This window comes from Oncorhynchus mykiss, chromosome 27 (assembly GCF_057628025.1).
Source record: "Oncorhynchus mykiss isolate SJ-2025 chromosome 27, ASM5762802v1, whole genome shotgun sequence".
Taxonomy (NCBI): Eukaryota; Metazoa; Chordata; class Actinopteri; order Salmoniformes; family Salmonidae; genus Oncorhynchus; species Oncorhynchus mykiss.
Genome location: NC_143048.1, coordinates 2,960,001 through 2,976,593, shown reverse-complemented (window position 1 = coordinate 2,976,593; position 16,593 = coordinate 2,960,001). Strand labels below are relative to the sequence as shown.

Here is a 16,593-nt window from a genome sequence, read left to right as displayed (position 1 = left end):
TACAATGCTTTTGGTTTTAGATGTATTGAAGACCAGTTTATTGTTAATTACCCATTCTGACTCTGACTGTAACTCCTTGCTAAGAGTCTCTGTGAGCTCACTGGCAGTAGGTGTAGAATGTGCAATCAGCATACATAGTCATTTTACAGCCCAAGGCAACTGACCTGAGGGGTACCGCACTGTCCATATGGGTATTTCTATAAGCTAGGGTATCAGTGATTATTTCTTGTAGTGGACAAAATTCCACCAAGCCTATTAAATGGGTAAGGTGGAGCTCTCACCATGTCACCGTCCATCAATCCCTATCATATTTCCACAAGTGTCAAGACTTTGGGCAGTAGTGGCTAGGGGGTTGTTTCTGGACAGGCCATGGGTATTATGGTAGTTCAGTTAGTCAGTCAGTCACTACATTTTTTAAAATATCAAATCAAAATCAAATTTATTTATAACATTCCTATAACAGCCCTTTTACATCAGCAGATGTCATCAAATGTAGAAGTGCAGTGTCTAGGAAAAACTCCCTACAAAGGCAGGAATCTACGAAGAAACCTACAAACCCTGGTTCGATTACGGGCTGTATCACAACCGGCCATAATTAGGAGTCCCATAGGGCGGCGCATAATTTGCCCAGCGGCGTCCGGGTTAGGGAGGGTTTGGCCGAGGTAGGCCGTCATTGTAAATAAGAATTTGTTCTTAACTGACTTGCATGGTTAAAAATAAAGGTTAAAAAAATAAGAGGAACCAGGCTCTGTGGGCTGGCCAGTCCTCTTCTGAGTGTGCCGGGTAGAGTACATGGCCATTAAGGCCAGGTAGTTCTTCAAGATGTTCAAACGTTCATAGATGACCAGAAGGGTCAAATAAGAAATCTGTGTTTGTAGTGTGTGCAACAGATCAGCACCTCAGGAGTAAATGTCAGTTGGCTTTTATAGCCGATCATTCAGAGGTCGAGACAGCAGGTGCTGAGAGGGAGGGAGATATAACTGTCAAATAGGGAGAGGGAGCTAATACCTGTCGAATACTTGCTTCCTCTGTCCTTGGAGAATCTCAATTGTATTTCCTTGATTTGTTGCATCCTCTCTCCTCGTCTCCTTCTCAAAAACCAATGGATGAGAAGGTCAGAGGTCCCTCCCCTCTCACCTTCTTATCCAATGGGTTTTAAGAAGGTGTGAAGGAAATGCAATTGAGATTGTCTCCTTGTTTCCTCCATTTCTCACCTCCCTCTCAAAGCACATTAGGGGAGAGGAGGAAACGTTCCTCCCCTCGGGCTCCAATGCACTTTCGAGGAGAGGTGTGGAGTTGAGGAAACAAGGACAGAGGAGACAAGAATGTGAAGTCTCTTTTTCACAGTTTACTGATTATAATTTTTTCGGTTATTATTGTCAATGACTTTGACAGAACCTATTATTGTTGTATTAAATTATTATATAAACTATAAAACAAATTATAGAAATGCTGTTCATCTTTTCCATTCTTCTGGAATGTTTAGCATAGCTATAAATGATAGAGAAGTTGACCAAAGCACAAACAGACCTGGGTTCTAGGCATGCCAAAGAAACATGCAGTGTCATGCCTAGTAGCCAGGTGACATTTTGAATGACATGTAGATGTTTTGTTGCTAGGAGTTATGGTCTCATTGTGCCCATCTAGATTGTTATTACTGTAACTACACATGTAATAATAATTACATGTATATCAAACCATTTTGACCCTGATATTACAAATTGGCCCCTTTTTATTTCTAGAAAGACCCATATCTGATGTTAGTGTAGCTCCCATTGAAGAATACTCTGAGTTCTATTAGTTAAGTAACTCTCCAACCATGTGATGTAAAATCCTATCAAGTGAGTTATGATCAATAACATAAAAGGCTTCACTGAAATCTAAACATAACAGCTCCAACTATCATCTAATTATCCATGTATTTTAGCCAATCATCAGGGATATGAGTCAGTGCAGTACAAGTTGAGTTCCCTTCTCTATATGCATGCTGTTTAGAAAGTTCTTTGTTTTTTTCTGCTGGTAGAACAAATGGAACGGGCAAACCTCCTGCTACTGTTGCCATTGTTCTTTTTTGAATTTGATCATTGAAATAGTGATGATGTGGCCTATTATTCTCTGTACAATGCATAGGAAAAAGGGAACCATGTCATTTTAGATTTACCCATGTCTTGCTGCAGGGACAGTGGGATTAACATGACTGGACCATCATAGGCTACATCCCAAATGTAACCCTATTCCCTATATAGAGGGCCCTGGTCAGTGCACTATGTAGGAAATAACATTTGGGATGCTGCCCACAGTCCCTATCAAGATTACTCTGTTCGAACTGTTAAGCTTAGAAAAGCTGCGGTGGTTATGGCTCCAGTTCTGAACAAAAGACCAGTGTCGCGTAGAGGGGCCATATAGCACGTGTATATTACTTGAGAAAGAGGAGAAGTGAAACATAGGAGGTAAAAATGGGAGGGATGGATGAAAAGAGAATGAGGAGCAGGGTCGAACGTGAATAAATATAAGCGTAGAGAAAGGATTAAGTGTAAGTGCGAGCTATCATGATAGTACCCCAGGAACCCTGATTTGCTTAAGAGTGCTTAAGAGTGAGGCTAGAGGCCTCCCGGGTGGTGCAGTGGTTAAGGGCGCTGTACTGGCCAGCTGTGCCATCAGAGACTCTGGGTTCACGCCCAGGCTCTGTCGTAACCGGCCGCAACCGGGAGGTCCGTGGGGCGACGCACAATTGGCCTAGCGTCGTCCGGGTTGGGGAGGGCTTGGCCGGTAGGGATGTCCTTGTCTCATCGCGCACCAGCGACTCCTGTGGTGGGCCGGGAGCAGTGCGCTAACCAAGATTGCAAGGTGCACGGTGTTTCCTCTGACACATTGGTGCGGCTGGCTTCCGGGTTGGATACGCGCTGTGTTAAGAAGTAGTGCGGCTTGGTTGGGTTGTGTATCGGAGGACGCAGGACCTTCGTCTCTCCCGAGCCCGTACGGGAGTTGTAGCGATGAGACAAGATAGTAGCTACTAAAACAATTGGAGACCACGAAATTGGGGAGAAAAAGGGGTCAAATTCAACAACAACAAAAAAGAACCAAAAAAAAGAGTGAGGCTAGTGATTATGGTGAAAATTTGCTTCTCCAACGTCGACGTGAAACCCACATCGCGCCGCCTATGTTAAAAGGTATTGCGTGTTAAAAGTGACATGACAAACCTAGGCCACTAGGCCCACAGAGATCAAATAAGAAATTAATAGGGATTCTATAGGCCTGTAATTCTATAATTAAACCTAGGCTATAAAAAAAATAGTGTGCGTTTGTAACGGATGTTTTTTGTTTGACATACATTTTTAAGTAAGAAATCTGAGTCTCAGCATCACTCTGTTACTGTGGAATTAGCCACCACCGACCCCTGAAAATCTTACAATGGAGTTGATCGTGACAACCAACCCCACATTCCATGTGACAACCATCCCCCTGAATGCTAATTAAGATGTTAGTTATCACATGGCTTGACCTAGGAACTCAGAAGTAGGTTTGAATATAGTTCTCCCTCTTCCTATTTTCAAATGTTCATCGAAACTCCCATAATTCAAACAATTACAAAGAAAATACTTAATTGTTTTACTTACACCTATGGAAATGCATAAATTCCCCTCACCTAAATGTTTTGTCATGCTGACATGAATTAACCAGGTGGATGATTCAAACATTTTGACCTCAAAATTACTACACAGCACCATTTGGATTGGGACTAATTAACACTGTGACAACCAACCTCGGTCTCCCCTACATTTTGCTGTATGGATGGCCCCAACGGCAATCAAACCCACAATTCTAGCACAGATAGAACAATGAGACAGATAATTCACCGGATATGTAAATGTGAAGCATCTGGTTGGCGTTTCCACTCACTACCAAATATGGTGATGAGAGCAAACCCAGTGGTCGGCAGTGGGAGAAGATGGAGCGAGATCGATTTTTTGCTGATATTCTGCACATGTTCTCATCGATGAAACATTTGCTCTCCATTTCTGTTTCCCAAATGAAAATCTGTAACAAACAGTGGACTGCGTTTTGTAGACTTTCCCCTTAGCTAAGTCTCTAAATAATTGTGTTATTTAGAAGTGCAAGGGCAAATTGAGTTATTGCACACGTGCACTTCAGAGTAGGCGTTCCCTAACAGAAATATGCAAATAAATGTTAGAACATGCTAATGAGATCTCACTAGCTCGTGCTTGGCTCTTCCCACCTTTGTTGTTCTACCCACTATGATTAATTTGCGCCCATTGGAAATGGTTGGTCTATCTTGGATTAGTTAGTATTAGTATTTTTTTATGATTTTGGCAAGCGCCAAGCTCTACCAACTGATCCACATGTTAGTTTTTTTGCTTTTCAGAGTATTCAGAGCAAGTTTTGCTCCCTAACCTGTGATGCTGCGGGTTACCTAGGAGATGGCCTGCGAGGGATAGGTTCCAAGTTCCTCAGGTCGTCCCAGATGCTGACATCATGCTCCGAGTGTCCTACGCTGTTCATAGACGCTGACACCGTGAGTAATAGATCAGCATTTACTAATTATATTCTATTCCTGTGTAATGGGTGTAACTTATGGTATTTTGGTAGATCAGCAATTAATTCACTTCTATACCTTTATAATTAGTAGTGTAATGCAATGCCAACATGTTTTATATTATGTACTGTATGTATTGTGTATATTTTTTGCTGATGTACGATGTTCTCATGTACAATCTTATCAAACAATAACAATGTGTCATTAGACCACTCTTTTGGTCACCCCAAGTATAAAACAAAATGGTTTTCATTCCCCAGGTCATCTCCTATGGGCTCCTGGAGAAGATTAAATTTAGTGTACTGGAACTCCAAGAATATCTGGACACTTACAACAGCAGGAAAGAAGCAGCCATAGCTGTAAGCCCTGATACATGAGTTGCTGTTACTACATGTTTTAAATACACCCGGTTACCAAAGTCACCTTGGTACAGCCCGAAGAGGATGGACTCGATGTCTGGTTACTCTCGAGGTTTCTTCCTGCTAACAAGTTTTTACTTACCACTTCCTCTTTGTCTCAGCTGAATTACCGCATCCCTGAGTTACTTTTGTGACACCTGTTGATGTTGAGGGCTTTATACCTTTGATTGATTGAAGTACCAATGTTTCATCAACTCTTCAGAATATGATGTTACAATAACTCCCCTTTCCTGTCCCACAGTGGTTAACCAACTGCAAGGCCACCTTCCCCATAGGCAGTGGGGGTGTCATGATTACCAACCAGCCGGGGGAATACGAGGAAAAGGTAGGACCTCTGTCCACGGGTGTGCTCGCATACTCCCTTAAAAGAACTAAGCTTGAAAAAAGCGGCAATAGTACTATTTGTCCATCTTGAGACGCTGTAGACACTTCTCAAAATAGTCTGTATTAACGTTTTTGCCAAGAAGATCTTAAGATGTTTGGTGCAGTATTTCTCAAGTGAAATCATTTGCATGAAAACGAGTCTTCTCTCGTTGAATGTAAACACTTAATTTAATAATCCTTACTGTTGACCAATTACCGATGAAGGGGCACAGACGTCGGCTACCAACTTCAGCTTGCCTCAAACATCCAAAGACCAAAACTAACAAAAACGTCACAAAATGTTGTCATAGTACACTGAACAAAAAATATAAATGCCACAGTTTGGATGCACTGAGATACCATGATGAGATCCTGAGGCCCATTGCCGTGCCATTTATCCGCCTCCATCACCTCATGTTTCAGTATGATAAAGCACGACCCATGTCACAAGAATCTGTAAACAATTCCTGGAAGCTGAAAATGTCCCAGTTCTTCCATTGCCTGCATATTCGCAAGACACCTCACCCATTGAGCCTGTTTGGGATGCTCTAGATCGACGTGTACGACAGTGTGTTCCTGCCAATATCCAGCAACTTCGCACAGCCATTGAAGAGGAGTGGGACAACATTCCACAGGCCACAATCAGCAGTCTGATCAACTCTATGCAAAGGATATGTCGCGCTGCATGAGGCAAATAGTGATCACACCAGATACTGACTGGTTTTCTGATCCACATCCCTACCTTTAAAAGAAAAATAGATATCTGTGACCAACAGATGCATATCTGTATTCCCAGTCATGTGAAATCCATAGATTAGGGTCCAATGAATGTATCTCAATTGACTGATTTCCTTATACTGTATAAACTAACTTGATCAAATATTTGATATTGTTGCATGTTGCATGTTGCGTTTATATTTTATTGGTTAATGAGGCCTCTTGTAATTGGTTAATCAGATACTAAACGTTTTGTAGACAATGGCAAAGATGAGTGACATGAATAATGCTTACTTATTGAGACTTTGTGGCTAAACTAACCAATTTGTTCTCAGTAGTATTGCCTATTATGTATGCTAAACGACAGTATAACCCAACATAAAGCTGTATCACTTTGATATTTCTGGAAATTGTCATGTTGGAGAATGATAGATACTAGAATTATGTTCTGTCGAGTAGATTTCAGATGCAGTGTGTTCTATTTCTCTGTATACTGTTCTCACACATTACTGACATGAGAGGGTACTTCAGATTAAATCTCAACTGATCCTTTCACATTTCCTGCCTTTCGATTACTCTGTGGCAATCTGTGAGTGAAATACTTACATTTTCTCCTTGAATATCATCAGAACCTCCAGATTTGAGCTTGTTTCTGGGCAACCCCTGAGTTGCAGCACATCACATTGACTCCCTCATCCCAATGTGTAATGTGGCCATTTTGACTCTGCTGGGCAGGGGAGCAGTAGGCTGTTAGTGCTATCATGCCAACTCTTGTCAGTCATTGTCATGTTTGGCTTGACAATGAGCAATGGCAAGAGTATACACAGTTCTGGGACCAGACTAGGGAAGCAGGTTCTGCTAATACACGGATACATCAGTAGCCTCGTCCCAGATCGGTTTGTGCTGTATTTGACATGGCAATGACTAGGAGTTGGCTAACACAAACAGATCTGGAACTTGGCTAATACATTTGAGGAAAACATTAAGATGTTTTTTATAATCCCAAAACATCCAAATTAAAGATATATATATAAATGTCAGCCTTGTAAATATTGAGTGAAATATTAAGTCAAGTTTAAAATGGCTTTGAGACTCCCAGCAGAGTCCTATTGCATTGAAGAAAGTGACAAGGCAATACTGCTTACTTGTTTGGCTTTTTTTTTTTATCACACAACCACCTGGCTTTCAGTCCCTAGACTGCAGCTGGTCCTCTCTCCTCACTCGCACTCGCATTCTCTCCCTCTCTCTGATTCTCCTTCTCTCTCTCTCTCTGTTCATGTATCAATAAAATTATATTGTTTTATGACTAAGGCTTATACTGTTCACCTAACCCGGACTGCCGATGGTTGCATGCCTGCTATTGATTTTCGATGTCTTCCTTTCACCTCTCTCTTGTCTTGTAACACGCTTGCTTTGTAGCAAATGGAATTTCTGGCAGTAAGTTCAAAATGACTTATTCCTATTTTCTGATAGTGCCCTGTCTAAATTAAGCTGGGCAGTGTCTCTTGCTCACTGTTAAAATTCTGAAGTAGTTTAAAAGGATAAAATAAAATGTTCTCCCTTATATATTCATACTACTTGTTCATGTTGACCCATTGTGATTTTTGTATTAAGCCCACAAAAATGTTTTCACAACGTGAATAACAATTTAGATTACAATTAAAACGAGAAGAATAAAGTGAGCTGCATTACAATATATTTTTTATTTTACAAGTCAGTTAAGAACAAATTCTTATTTACAATGACAGCCTAGGAACAGTGGGTTAACTGCCTTGTTCAGGGGCAGAACGACATATTTTTACCTTGTCAGCTTGGGGAGTCGATCTAGCAACCTTTCGGTTACTGGCCCAAAGCTCTCACCACTAGGCTACCTGCCGCCCCATATGACACATTGGTGGTGTTACCAAAGGATATTGCCTGGCATCCAAGATGCTGAGTTGGTGATAACAGGTCTTTGCAAAATAAATAGGCCTACAATATTGTACCATGGCCAAACCTAATGCTTCTTGATGATGTCAATAACACTACTAAAGCCACATTACTAAAGTAACATGCTGTACCTTCTCTTCTTTCAATTGAGAAACCAATAGGCTAGGTCAAAGTGTCAAATAAATTGGAATGAAATGAGCATAGAGTATTTCAACACAACAAAGTAATACAACTTGAACACGCCATTTTGTTTGTGTGTTTGTGCAGCAACTGGAGCTGTGTCAACGACTCTACAAGCTCCACTTTCAGCTGCTGCTGCTCTTTCAGTCCTACTGTAAGCTGATTGGGCAGGTCCATTTTATCAGCTCTGTCCCAGAGGTAAGGCTGTTGGGAGTGCCCAAAATGGCAACCTATTCCCTATATATTCCACTACTTTTTTGACCAGAGTGCCATGGACCCTGGTCAAAAGTAGTGAACTACATAGAGAATAGGGTGCCATAAGGGATGCATTCATTGTCTATGGTGATATAGACAGTAATCTGCTTTATTAACCAAATACTTTGAGACATTTACATTGTGTTAAGCACTTAAAGGAAAGGTTCACCCATTTTTTTTACGTTTTATATTGGTTTTGTGCATCATAAGTGTTCTATCGATTCCCTAGGCCATTTAATATTTTCACGTGTATCAGAGTTATTGGCGTTAAAGCAGGCAGAGATCCGGTTGGTATGACGTAGCACTTTGATAAAGTCGCTCTCACTTCACTGGAAGTTAATAGGAATATGACATTTAGATAGCGAAAACATCTATCATACATGTCCGATTTCACTACTGGCCAATGTCATAACTCAGGAGGATGTCTTCTTTCGAAAGGGATCCATCTGAATAATTTCAGTTCCTGGATCCTTTCACAGCATTATAAGGCGTTGAGACAATGACTTATCAATAACCCAAGCACAGATCAGTTAATCCCTACTATTATGTCACTGAGTTGTCATAATAATTCAGCAAATGTACGTTATCCCAGGGAAGTTGGCAGACGATGTAAGTAACCTAATTTTACGTACCTATTGTTCACCTAATACCTTTTTTGCACTATTGGTTAGAGCCTCTAAGTAAGCATTTTGCTGTAAGGTCTACACCTACACATCTTCAATTAAAATTTCAGAGCTTATGTCGAGGTAGATGTTGGCAGATTGTAGCAGATTGCATCATTCTGTCATTGCACCACACTATCACATACATGTGTTTAGCGAAATGCTTATGTTTCTAGCTCCAACAGTGCAGTAATATTTACACACAATGCAAAGGAATGGAATTAAGAATATATAAATATTTGGACGAGCAATGTCAGAGCGGCATAGACTAAGATATAGTAGAATAGGATAGAATACAGTATATACATATGAGATGAGTAATGCAAAATATGTCAACAGTATTAAAGTGGCCAGTGATTTCATGTCTATGTATATAGGGCAGCAGCCTCTAAAGTGCTGGTGATGGCTATTTAACAGTCTGATGGCCTTGAGATAGAAGCTGTTTTCAGTCTCTTGGTCCTAGCTTTGATGCACCTGTACTGACCTCGCCTTCTGGATGGTAGCAGGGTGAACAGGCCGTGGCTCGGGTGGTTGTTGTCCTTGATGATCTTTTTGGCCTTCCTGTGACATCGGGTGCTGTAGGTGTCCTAGAGGGAAGGCAGTGTGCCCTTGGTGATGCGCTGGGCAGACCGCACCACCCTCTGGAGAGCCCTGCAGTTGCAGGCAATGCAGTTGCAGTATCAGGTGGTGATACAGCCCGACAGGATGCTCTCGATTGTGCATCTGTAAAAGTTTGATGGTTTTAGGTGCCAGGCGCTGTTGCGCCTTCTTCACCAGACTGTCTGTATAGGTGGACCATTTCAGTTTGTCAGTGATGTGTATGCCGAGGAACTTGAAGCTTTCCACCTTTTCCACTGCAGTCCCGTTGATGTGGATAGGGGGCCGCTCCCTCTGCTGTTTCCTGAAGTCCATGATCAGCTCCTTTTGTTTTGTTGACGTTGGGTGAGAGGTTATATTCTTGGCCGTACACTCCCAGGGCCCACACCTCCCTGTAGGATGTCTCATCATTGTTGGTAATCAGGCCTACTGTTGGGGGGGGGGGGGGGGGCTGAGCACGCATCCTTGTGGAGCGCAAGTGTTGAGGATCAGCAAAGTGGAGGTGTTTCCTACCTTCACCAACTCTGGGCGGCCCGTCAGGAAGTCCAGGACCCAGTTGCACGGGGCGGGGTTCAAACCCAGGGCCTCGAGCTCAATGATGAGCTTTGAGGGTACTATGGTGTTGAATGCTGAGATATAGTAAATTAACAGCATTCTTACATAGATATTCCTCTTTTCCAGATGGGATAGGGCAGTGTGCAGTGCGATGGCGATTCCATCGTCTGTGGATCTATTGGGGTGTTAAGCAAATTGAAGTGGGTCTAGGGTGTCAGGTAAGGTAGAGGTGATATGATCCTTGACTAGTCTCTCAAAGCACTTGATGACAGAAGTGAGTGCTATAGGGCGATAGTCATTTAGTTCAGTTACCTTTGCTTTCTTGAATACAGGAACAATGGTGGCCATCTTGAAGCATGTGGGGATAACAGACTGGGATAGGGAACGATTGAATATGTCCGTAAACACTCCAGCCAGCTGGTCTGCGCATGCTCTGAGGACCTGGCTAGGTATACCATCTGGGCCAGCAGCCTTGCAAGGGTTAACATGCTTAAATGTCTTACTTACGTTGGCACAGAGAAAGTGAGCCCACAGTCCTTGGGCCGCGTCGGTGGCACTGTTGCCCTCAAAGCGAGCAAAGTTGTTTAGTCCGGGAGCAATACGTCAGTGTCCGCAACGTGGCTGGTTTTCTCTGATTGTCCGTGGTTCGCGCTTTCAATTTTGCATGAATGCTGCCATCTATCCATGGTTCCTGGTTTGGGTAGGTTTTTATAGTCACAGTGGGTACAACATCCCCTAAACCCTTTCTGATGAACTCAGCGTGTCAGTGTATAAATCAATGTTATTCTCAGAGGCTATACGGAACATATCCCAGTCCACTTGATCAAAGCAATCTTGAAGCATGTATTCCAATTGGTCAGACCAGTGTTGAATATACCTTAGCATGGGTACTTCCTGTTTGAGTTTCTGCCTATAGGAAGGGATGAGAAAAATTAAGTCATGATCTGATTTGCTGAAGGGAGGGCGGGGCTCTGTAGGCATCCCCGAAGTTGGAGTAGCAGTGATCGAGTGTTTTTAGCAGCACGAGTACTACAGGCAATGTGCTGATAGAACTTCGGTAGCGTTTTCCTCAAATTTGCTTTGTTAAAATCCCCAACTACTATAAATACAGCCTCAGGATATGTGGTTTCCAGTTTGCACAAAGTTCAGTGTAGTTCCTTGAGGGCTGTCGTGGTATTGGCTTGAGGGGAATATATACGGCTGTGACTATAACTGAAGATAATTATCTTGGGAGGTAATATGGTCGGCATTTGATTGTGAGGTATTCTAGGTTGGGTGAACAAAAGGACTTGAGTTCCTGTATGTTATCACAATCACGCCATGAGTAGTTAATCATGAAACACACCCCCCCGCCTTTCTTCTTCCCGGAGAGTTCTTTATTCCTGTCTGTGCGATGTACTGAGAACCCAGCTGGCTGTATGGACGGGGACAGTGTATCCAGAGAGAGCCATGATTCTGTGAATCAGAGTATGTTACAGTCCCTGGTGTCTCTCTGGAAGGAGATCCTCGCCCTGAGCTCGTCTACTTTATGAACATTAGAGAGTACTCAAAAGCGGTGGATGGTGTGTACGCCTCCTGAGTCGGACTAGAAGTCCACTCCGAACACCTCTTCTCTGCCAGCAGCATCTTGGAGCAGCCTCTGAGCTGGCTTCTCTCTAAAACCACACATCCATCTGAAGGTGATGCTTTATCCTTTGGAATCACATAATTACCAGTTGAACAGTAGACATCTTGAAGCCATTGAGGAAATCAACAATTCTTTCACAATAGCCGGTTTTGAGCTTTACTGTCCCGTTCCGTGGTTGATAATATCCACTCTTCATTTATGTAATTGTCTGTAAGGCACAAGTATCCTTTTTTTATCGGCAGATAACATGTCGAGTGTAATTGCGAAATTGTTTTAACTCAAGGTTTTTTGGTTGTTTTTTTGCATGTTGCAGGACTCTTTTGCGATAGGAGGGAGACCATTAATTTACAAAAGGATAGTCTAATAGCTCGGCTAGGTGTGAAAAATCCCCAATTTGTGCATAGTTTAAACTACCGATAGATGCTGCGGTCAGTCAGAGTTGAGTCCTATTGTAAAGTGTAGCCAAATGGACAAAAAAGGGGCAACCTTGCAATGTATTCAGTGCTTAAATACGCTAAAGTTTGACATTTATAACTCAATATCACAGTTCAGATTTGCCCTAACGAAAAATGCATCAACCCCCTTCAATGTAGAAAATACTAAACATAAAGAAAAACCCTTGAATGAGAGTAGGTGTTCTGAAACTTTTGACCTACGCTAATAAATAGTCACTTTCAAATATTTAATTAACCTATATCATGTTATTTCAAGTTATCCCTCTGGAGCACATGCAAAAGCAAATTCAAGTTGTTGAATGGGAGTGACAAAATGTTACAATTTAATTTGAATGAACTGAATGATGAGGATGAAGAAGAGTGATTGAATTTAAAACAATAGTGTAAGTTTTATTTATTGCATTTACTGGTGGAATGTTACTGAATAGATAACAACAATATAAATAATAATCTAGTGTTATTGGTAGAGAGTCAGGCGGAGAATGGCGTGAAAGTGCCCTGTATGTACGCAACAACGCTGTGGGCTAGGTGTAAATGGTTTAGAAGCCTTTCCAATCAATTGGAATACAGAAGAAGCCATCCACCCTTTATAAGCTACCAGCAAATACACTCTTGCCGAGTTTAGGGACTTTAAATGTATTAATGGATGTTTGCGAGGCATGTCACTTCATCTCTTTGCATAGCCCACCACATGCACTGTTTTCTAACCACATCTGAATGGATACATATAAATGTATCCATATGAATGATACATATCACTGAATGACAGAAATATTGGAATAAAGTAGGCTAATGCAATCGAATTCAACAAATTGTTGCTTACTGAAACACCCAAAGTCGTCCAATTGTTATAATTGGATTTGAAGCAATAGCCTACCCGCATGTGAGATGTGTGAGACAAGCATAGGGACTCGTCTTGATCAATCAATCAGATTTTTTTCCCCTTCTTTTCACTGAATCTCCATTTGGGTATTGGTTAGCCTACAATTAGGATGTGGAAATGTTAGGATTATTTTGCTCTTCACTCAGTCGCTTAGTGGCCTAGGCCTACTCCGAACGGTCACGTTGTACAGCGCCATATTTTCCTAACGGAGACCCTGATGCCTACATAGGCTACTGTAAAATAAATTTTAGTTTTTCTTTGAATAGAAACACCAAACACCGTAATCAATTTAATTCCGCTAAATTTCTAACAGTATAAACAGCAGTACAATAATAATTTACAAATAAATTATAATCAATCCCATATAGTTTGTTGTAAGAAAAAAGGTTTTAAAATCTCTAGTACAGCCAATATTAAAAATAGTCAAATTGTGAATTAAATCGCTTTCGCCCACATTTTGAGGTTTATTCATTGTTTAATTATTCAAGGCTCCCTTTGTTATTTCGTTTTATAACTAAAAACAGCTACAGTAAACAGGACTCTTAGGTCTACAGTACAGCTCCATGTCATTTCAATAACTTAGCTTCTCAAAGATGCCCTCTGATGGTCAAACTAGCATTAATGGCAACAATGGCTAACAGTAAAATACGTCATACACTCCAACATGCCATACCATTCCACAGCATCCTGCAAGCTGTTGTCATGTTCTGACCCTAGTTATTGTGTTAATAGTTTGTTTTAGTTGGTCCGGACCTGAGTTGGGTGGGCGTTCGTCTAGGTTGTTTTTCTGTGTTCGGCCTAGTATGGTTCTCAATCAGAGGCAGGTGTCGTTAGTTGTCTCTGATTGAGAATCATACTTAGGTAGCCTGGGTTTCACTGTTTGTTTGTGGGTGATTGTTTCTGTCTGTGTTTTACACCACGCGGTACTGTTTTCGGTTTTGGTTATTCACGTTACATTTATTGTTTTTCTATGGAGTGTTCAGTTTATGTGTTTAAATAAATACCATGGACACTTACCACGCCGCATATTGGTCCTCCGATCCTTCTCGCCTCTCCTCTTCAGACGAAGAGGAGGAAAACCCTTACAGCTGTGCTGCGGTATGACTCAACTTTTAAAGGAAGAACCACTGTACATTAACATATGTAGCTTAAGAAACAAGGTACATGAAATCAATAACTTGCTAGTACATTCATATTCTGACTATCACTGAATGAAACTCACTTAAGTAATACCTTTGCAACAGTGGTAGCAATACATGGTTATAACATCTACAGAAAATACAGAAATGCCATTGGTGAAGGTGTTGATGAAAATATTCAGAACCACATTCCTGTAAAGCTTAGAGAGGATCTTATTTTAAATACTGTTGAAGCGTATGGCTACAGGTTCATCTCCCTCACCTAAAGCCCATTCCTGTAGGAAGCTGCTATAGACCAAGTGATAACAGTCAGTATCTGGATAATATGCGTGAAATGCTTGATAGTGTATGTGATATCAACAGAAGTATATTTAAATATTGACTGTCTTTCATCAAGCTGCCCACTCAAGAAAAGCTTCAAACTGTAACCAGTGCCTGCAACCTGGTTCAGGTTGTCAGTCAACCTACCACGGTCATTACAAACAGCAAAGGAATTAAATCATCAACATGTATTGATCACATTTTTACAAATGCGGCAGAAGTTTGCTTTAAAGCAGCATCCAAATCCATCGGATATAGTGAACACAATATTGTAGTATCAAGGAAAACCAATGTTCCAAAGGCTGGGCCTAATATAATATAGAAGAGGTCATACAATAAGTTTTGTACTGATTCCTAGGTTGCTGATCTAAAGACTATTTGCTGGTCTGTGGTGTGTAATGAGGAGCAACCAGATGCTGCACTTGACACATTTATGAAATTGCTTATTCCAGTTACTAATAAGTGTACACCCATTCAGAAAATGACTGTTAAAAACTGTAGAATCCCCATGGATTGATGAGGAATTGAAAAATGGTATGGTTGAGAGGGATGAGGCAATCTAGAAGAAAAAGAAACGCACACCTATTTAGGCGAGGTGCTGGCTAGCGGAGTGGAAAACTAGAAAATAAAGGAGAGCCGCACACTCTTGGAGCTCAGATGCAAAAATGTAATTACCAACGTTTTGACAGGCAAGCTGTCTTCATCAGGGTATAATCACAAACACTGCATGGTGACTCGTTTATATAGTGTCAAAAGACACACAGGCATACAAAGAACAGCATACAAAAAAACTAATGGATAGCATACGATCATAGATTCATTTTAGACTACACAAGCTTACAAACAATTACAATGGCAGTCACAATCACAAGAATGGCTTCACATCAAAGTCTACATTGAGACCGAAGGGAGCAAGGGTCTTTTAAATTAAATATCCAGGGAGCCTCTCGTTTTAACAATAAATTATCAAGGTCACCCCCTCTCCTAGGGAGGGTGACATGTTCGATGCCAATGTAACGCATAGACGAAATCGAGTGGTTTGCTTCCAATAGTGGGCCGCAACTGGGTAAGTCAAGTTTTTGCACCTAATGGTGCTACGATGCTCTGAGATACGTACTTTTAATTCACCCTTTGTTTTACCCACAAATTTTAACACAAGGATAAGTTATAAGAAAAATAACTGCCTTAGTGGAGCACGTAATAACACCTTTGAATGGGATCTGTTTCCCTGTTTGTGGGTGTTTGAAGGATCTACATTTATAAGTGCCATTGCATTGAGCACAGCCATTACACTTGTATTTTCCATCCAGTAGGGGCGCAAATAGAGGTTTTTCAGGAATATCTTGGGGTGGTAAATCAGAGTTTACCAATTGGTCTCTGAGATTTCTGCCCCGCAAGAATACGGCCAAGGGAAGGTCAGAAAACACATTAACGAGACTATCATCGGATTTTAGAATGTGCCAATGTTTGTGAACAATTCCCTTAATTTGTTCAGAGCACTTAGAATAGCGGGTAGTTAGAAAGCAAGAATGTGTCTTTTTGCGAGACTGACCATGAAAAAGGTAATATTTTGTTTAGAATTTTCTCAATGACAATATTAATCTGATCATTTTTGTACCCCCTCTCCTTGAATTTACTTTTCGTCTCAGCCATATTTCTGTCAAAATCTAAATGTTTTTTTTTTTATTCTTTTGATTTGACAGAATTGGCTGTAGGGCAAACTATTTTTCAAGGGAAGTGGGTGACAACTATCAGCCCTCAACAAACTGTTACGATCAGTAGGTTTCCTGTAAAGATCAGTGTATAGAACATTATCTTCACACAAGATCAGCAGATCAAAGAAAACTGATTTGATGTGTTTCAGATTGCATAGTAAATCTCAAATGTTCAGAAGAGGAGTTAAGAAAAGCATAAAACGCCTGGAGCTGTTTTTCAT

At 41.2% G+C, this 16,593-nt stretch overlaps 1 protein-coding gene across 3 annotated transcripts in view; it reads left to right on the top strand.

The window, feature by feature from the left end:
- The window catches only part of LOC110507323 (protein furry homolog), a 210,236-nt gene that overhangs the window by 179,670 nt on the left and 13,973 nt on the right, over nt 1-16,593 (top strand). For all 3 annotated transcript variants that reach the window (XM_090224185.1, XM_021587244.3, XM_090224186.1), the window contains exons 58-61: nt 4,385-4,534; nt 4,816-4,914; nt 5,216-5,299; nt 8,251-8,361. In XM_090224185.1, coding sequence (XP_090080311.1) covers nt 4,385-4,534; nt 4,816-4,914; nt 5,216-5,299; nt 8,251-8,361 — 444 coding nt within the window. The remainder of the gene's footprint in view (nt 1-4,384; nt 4,535-4,815; nt 4,915-5,215; nt 5,300-8,250; nt 8,362-16,593) is intronic.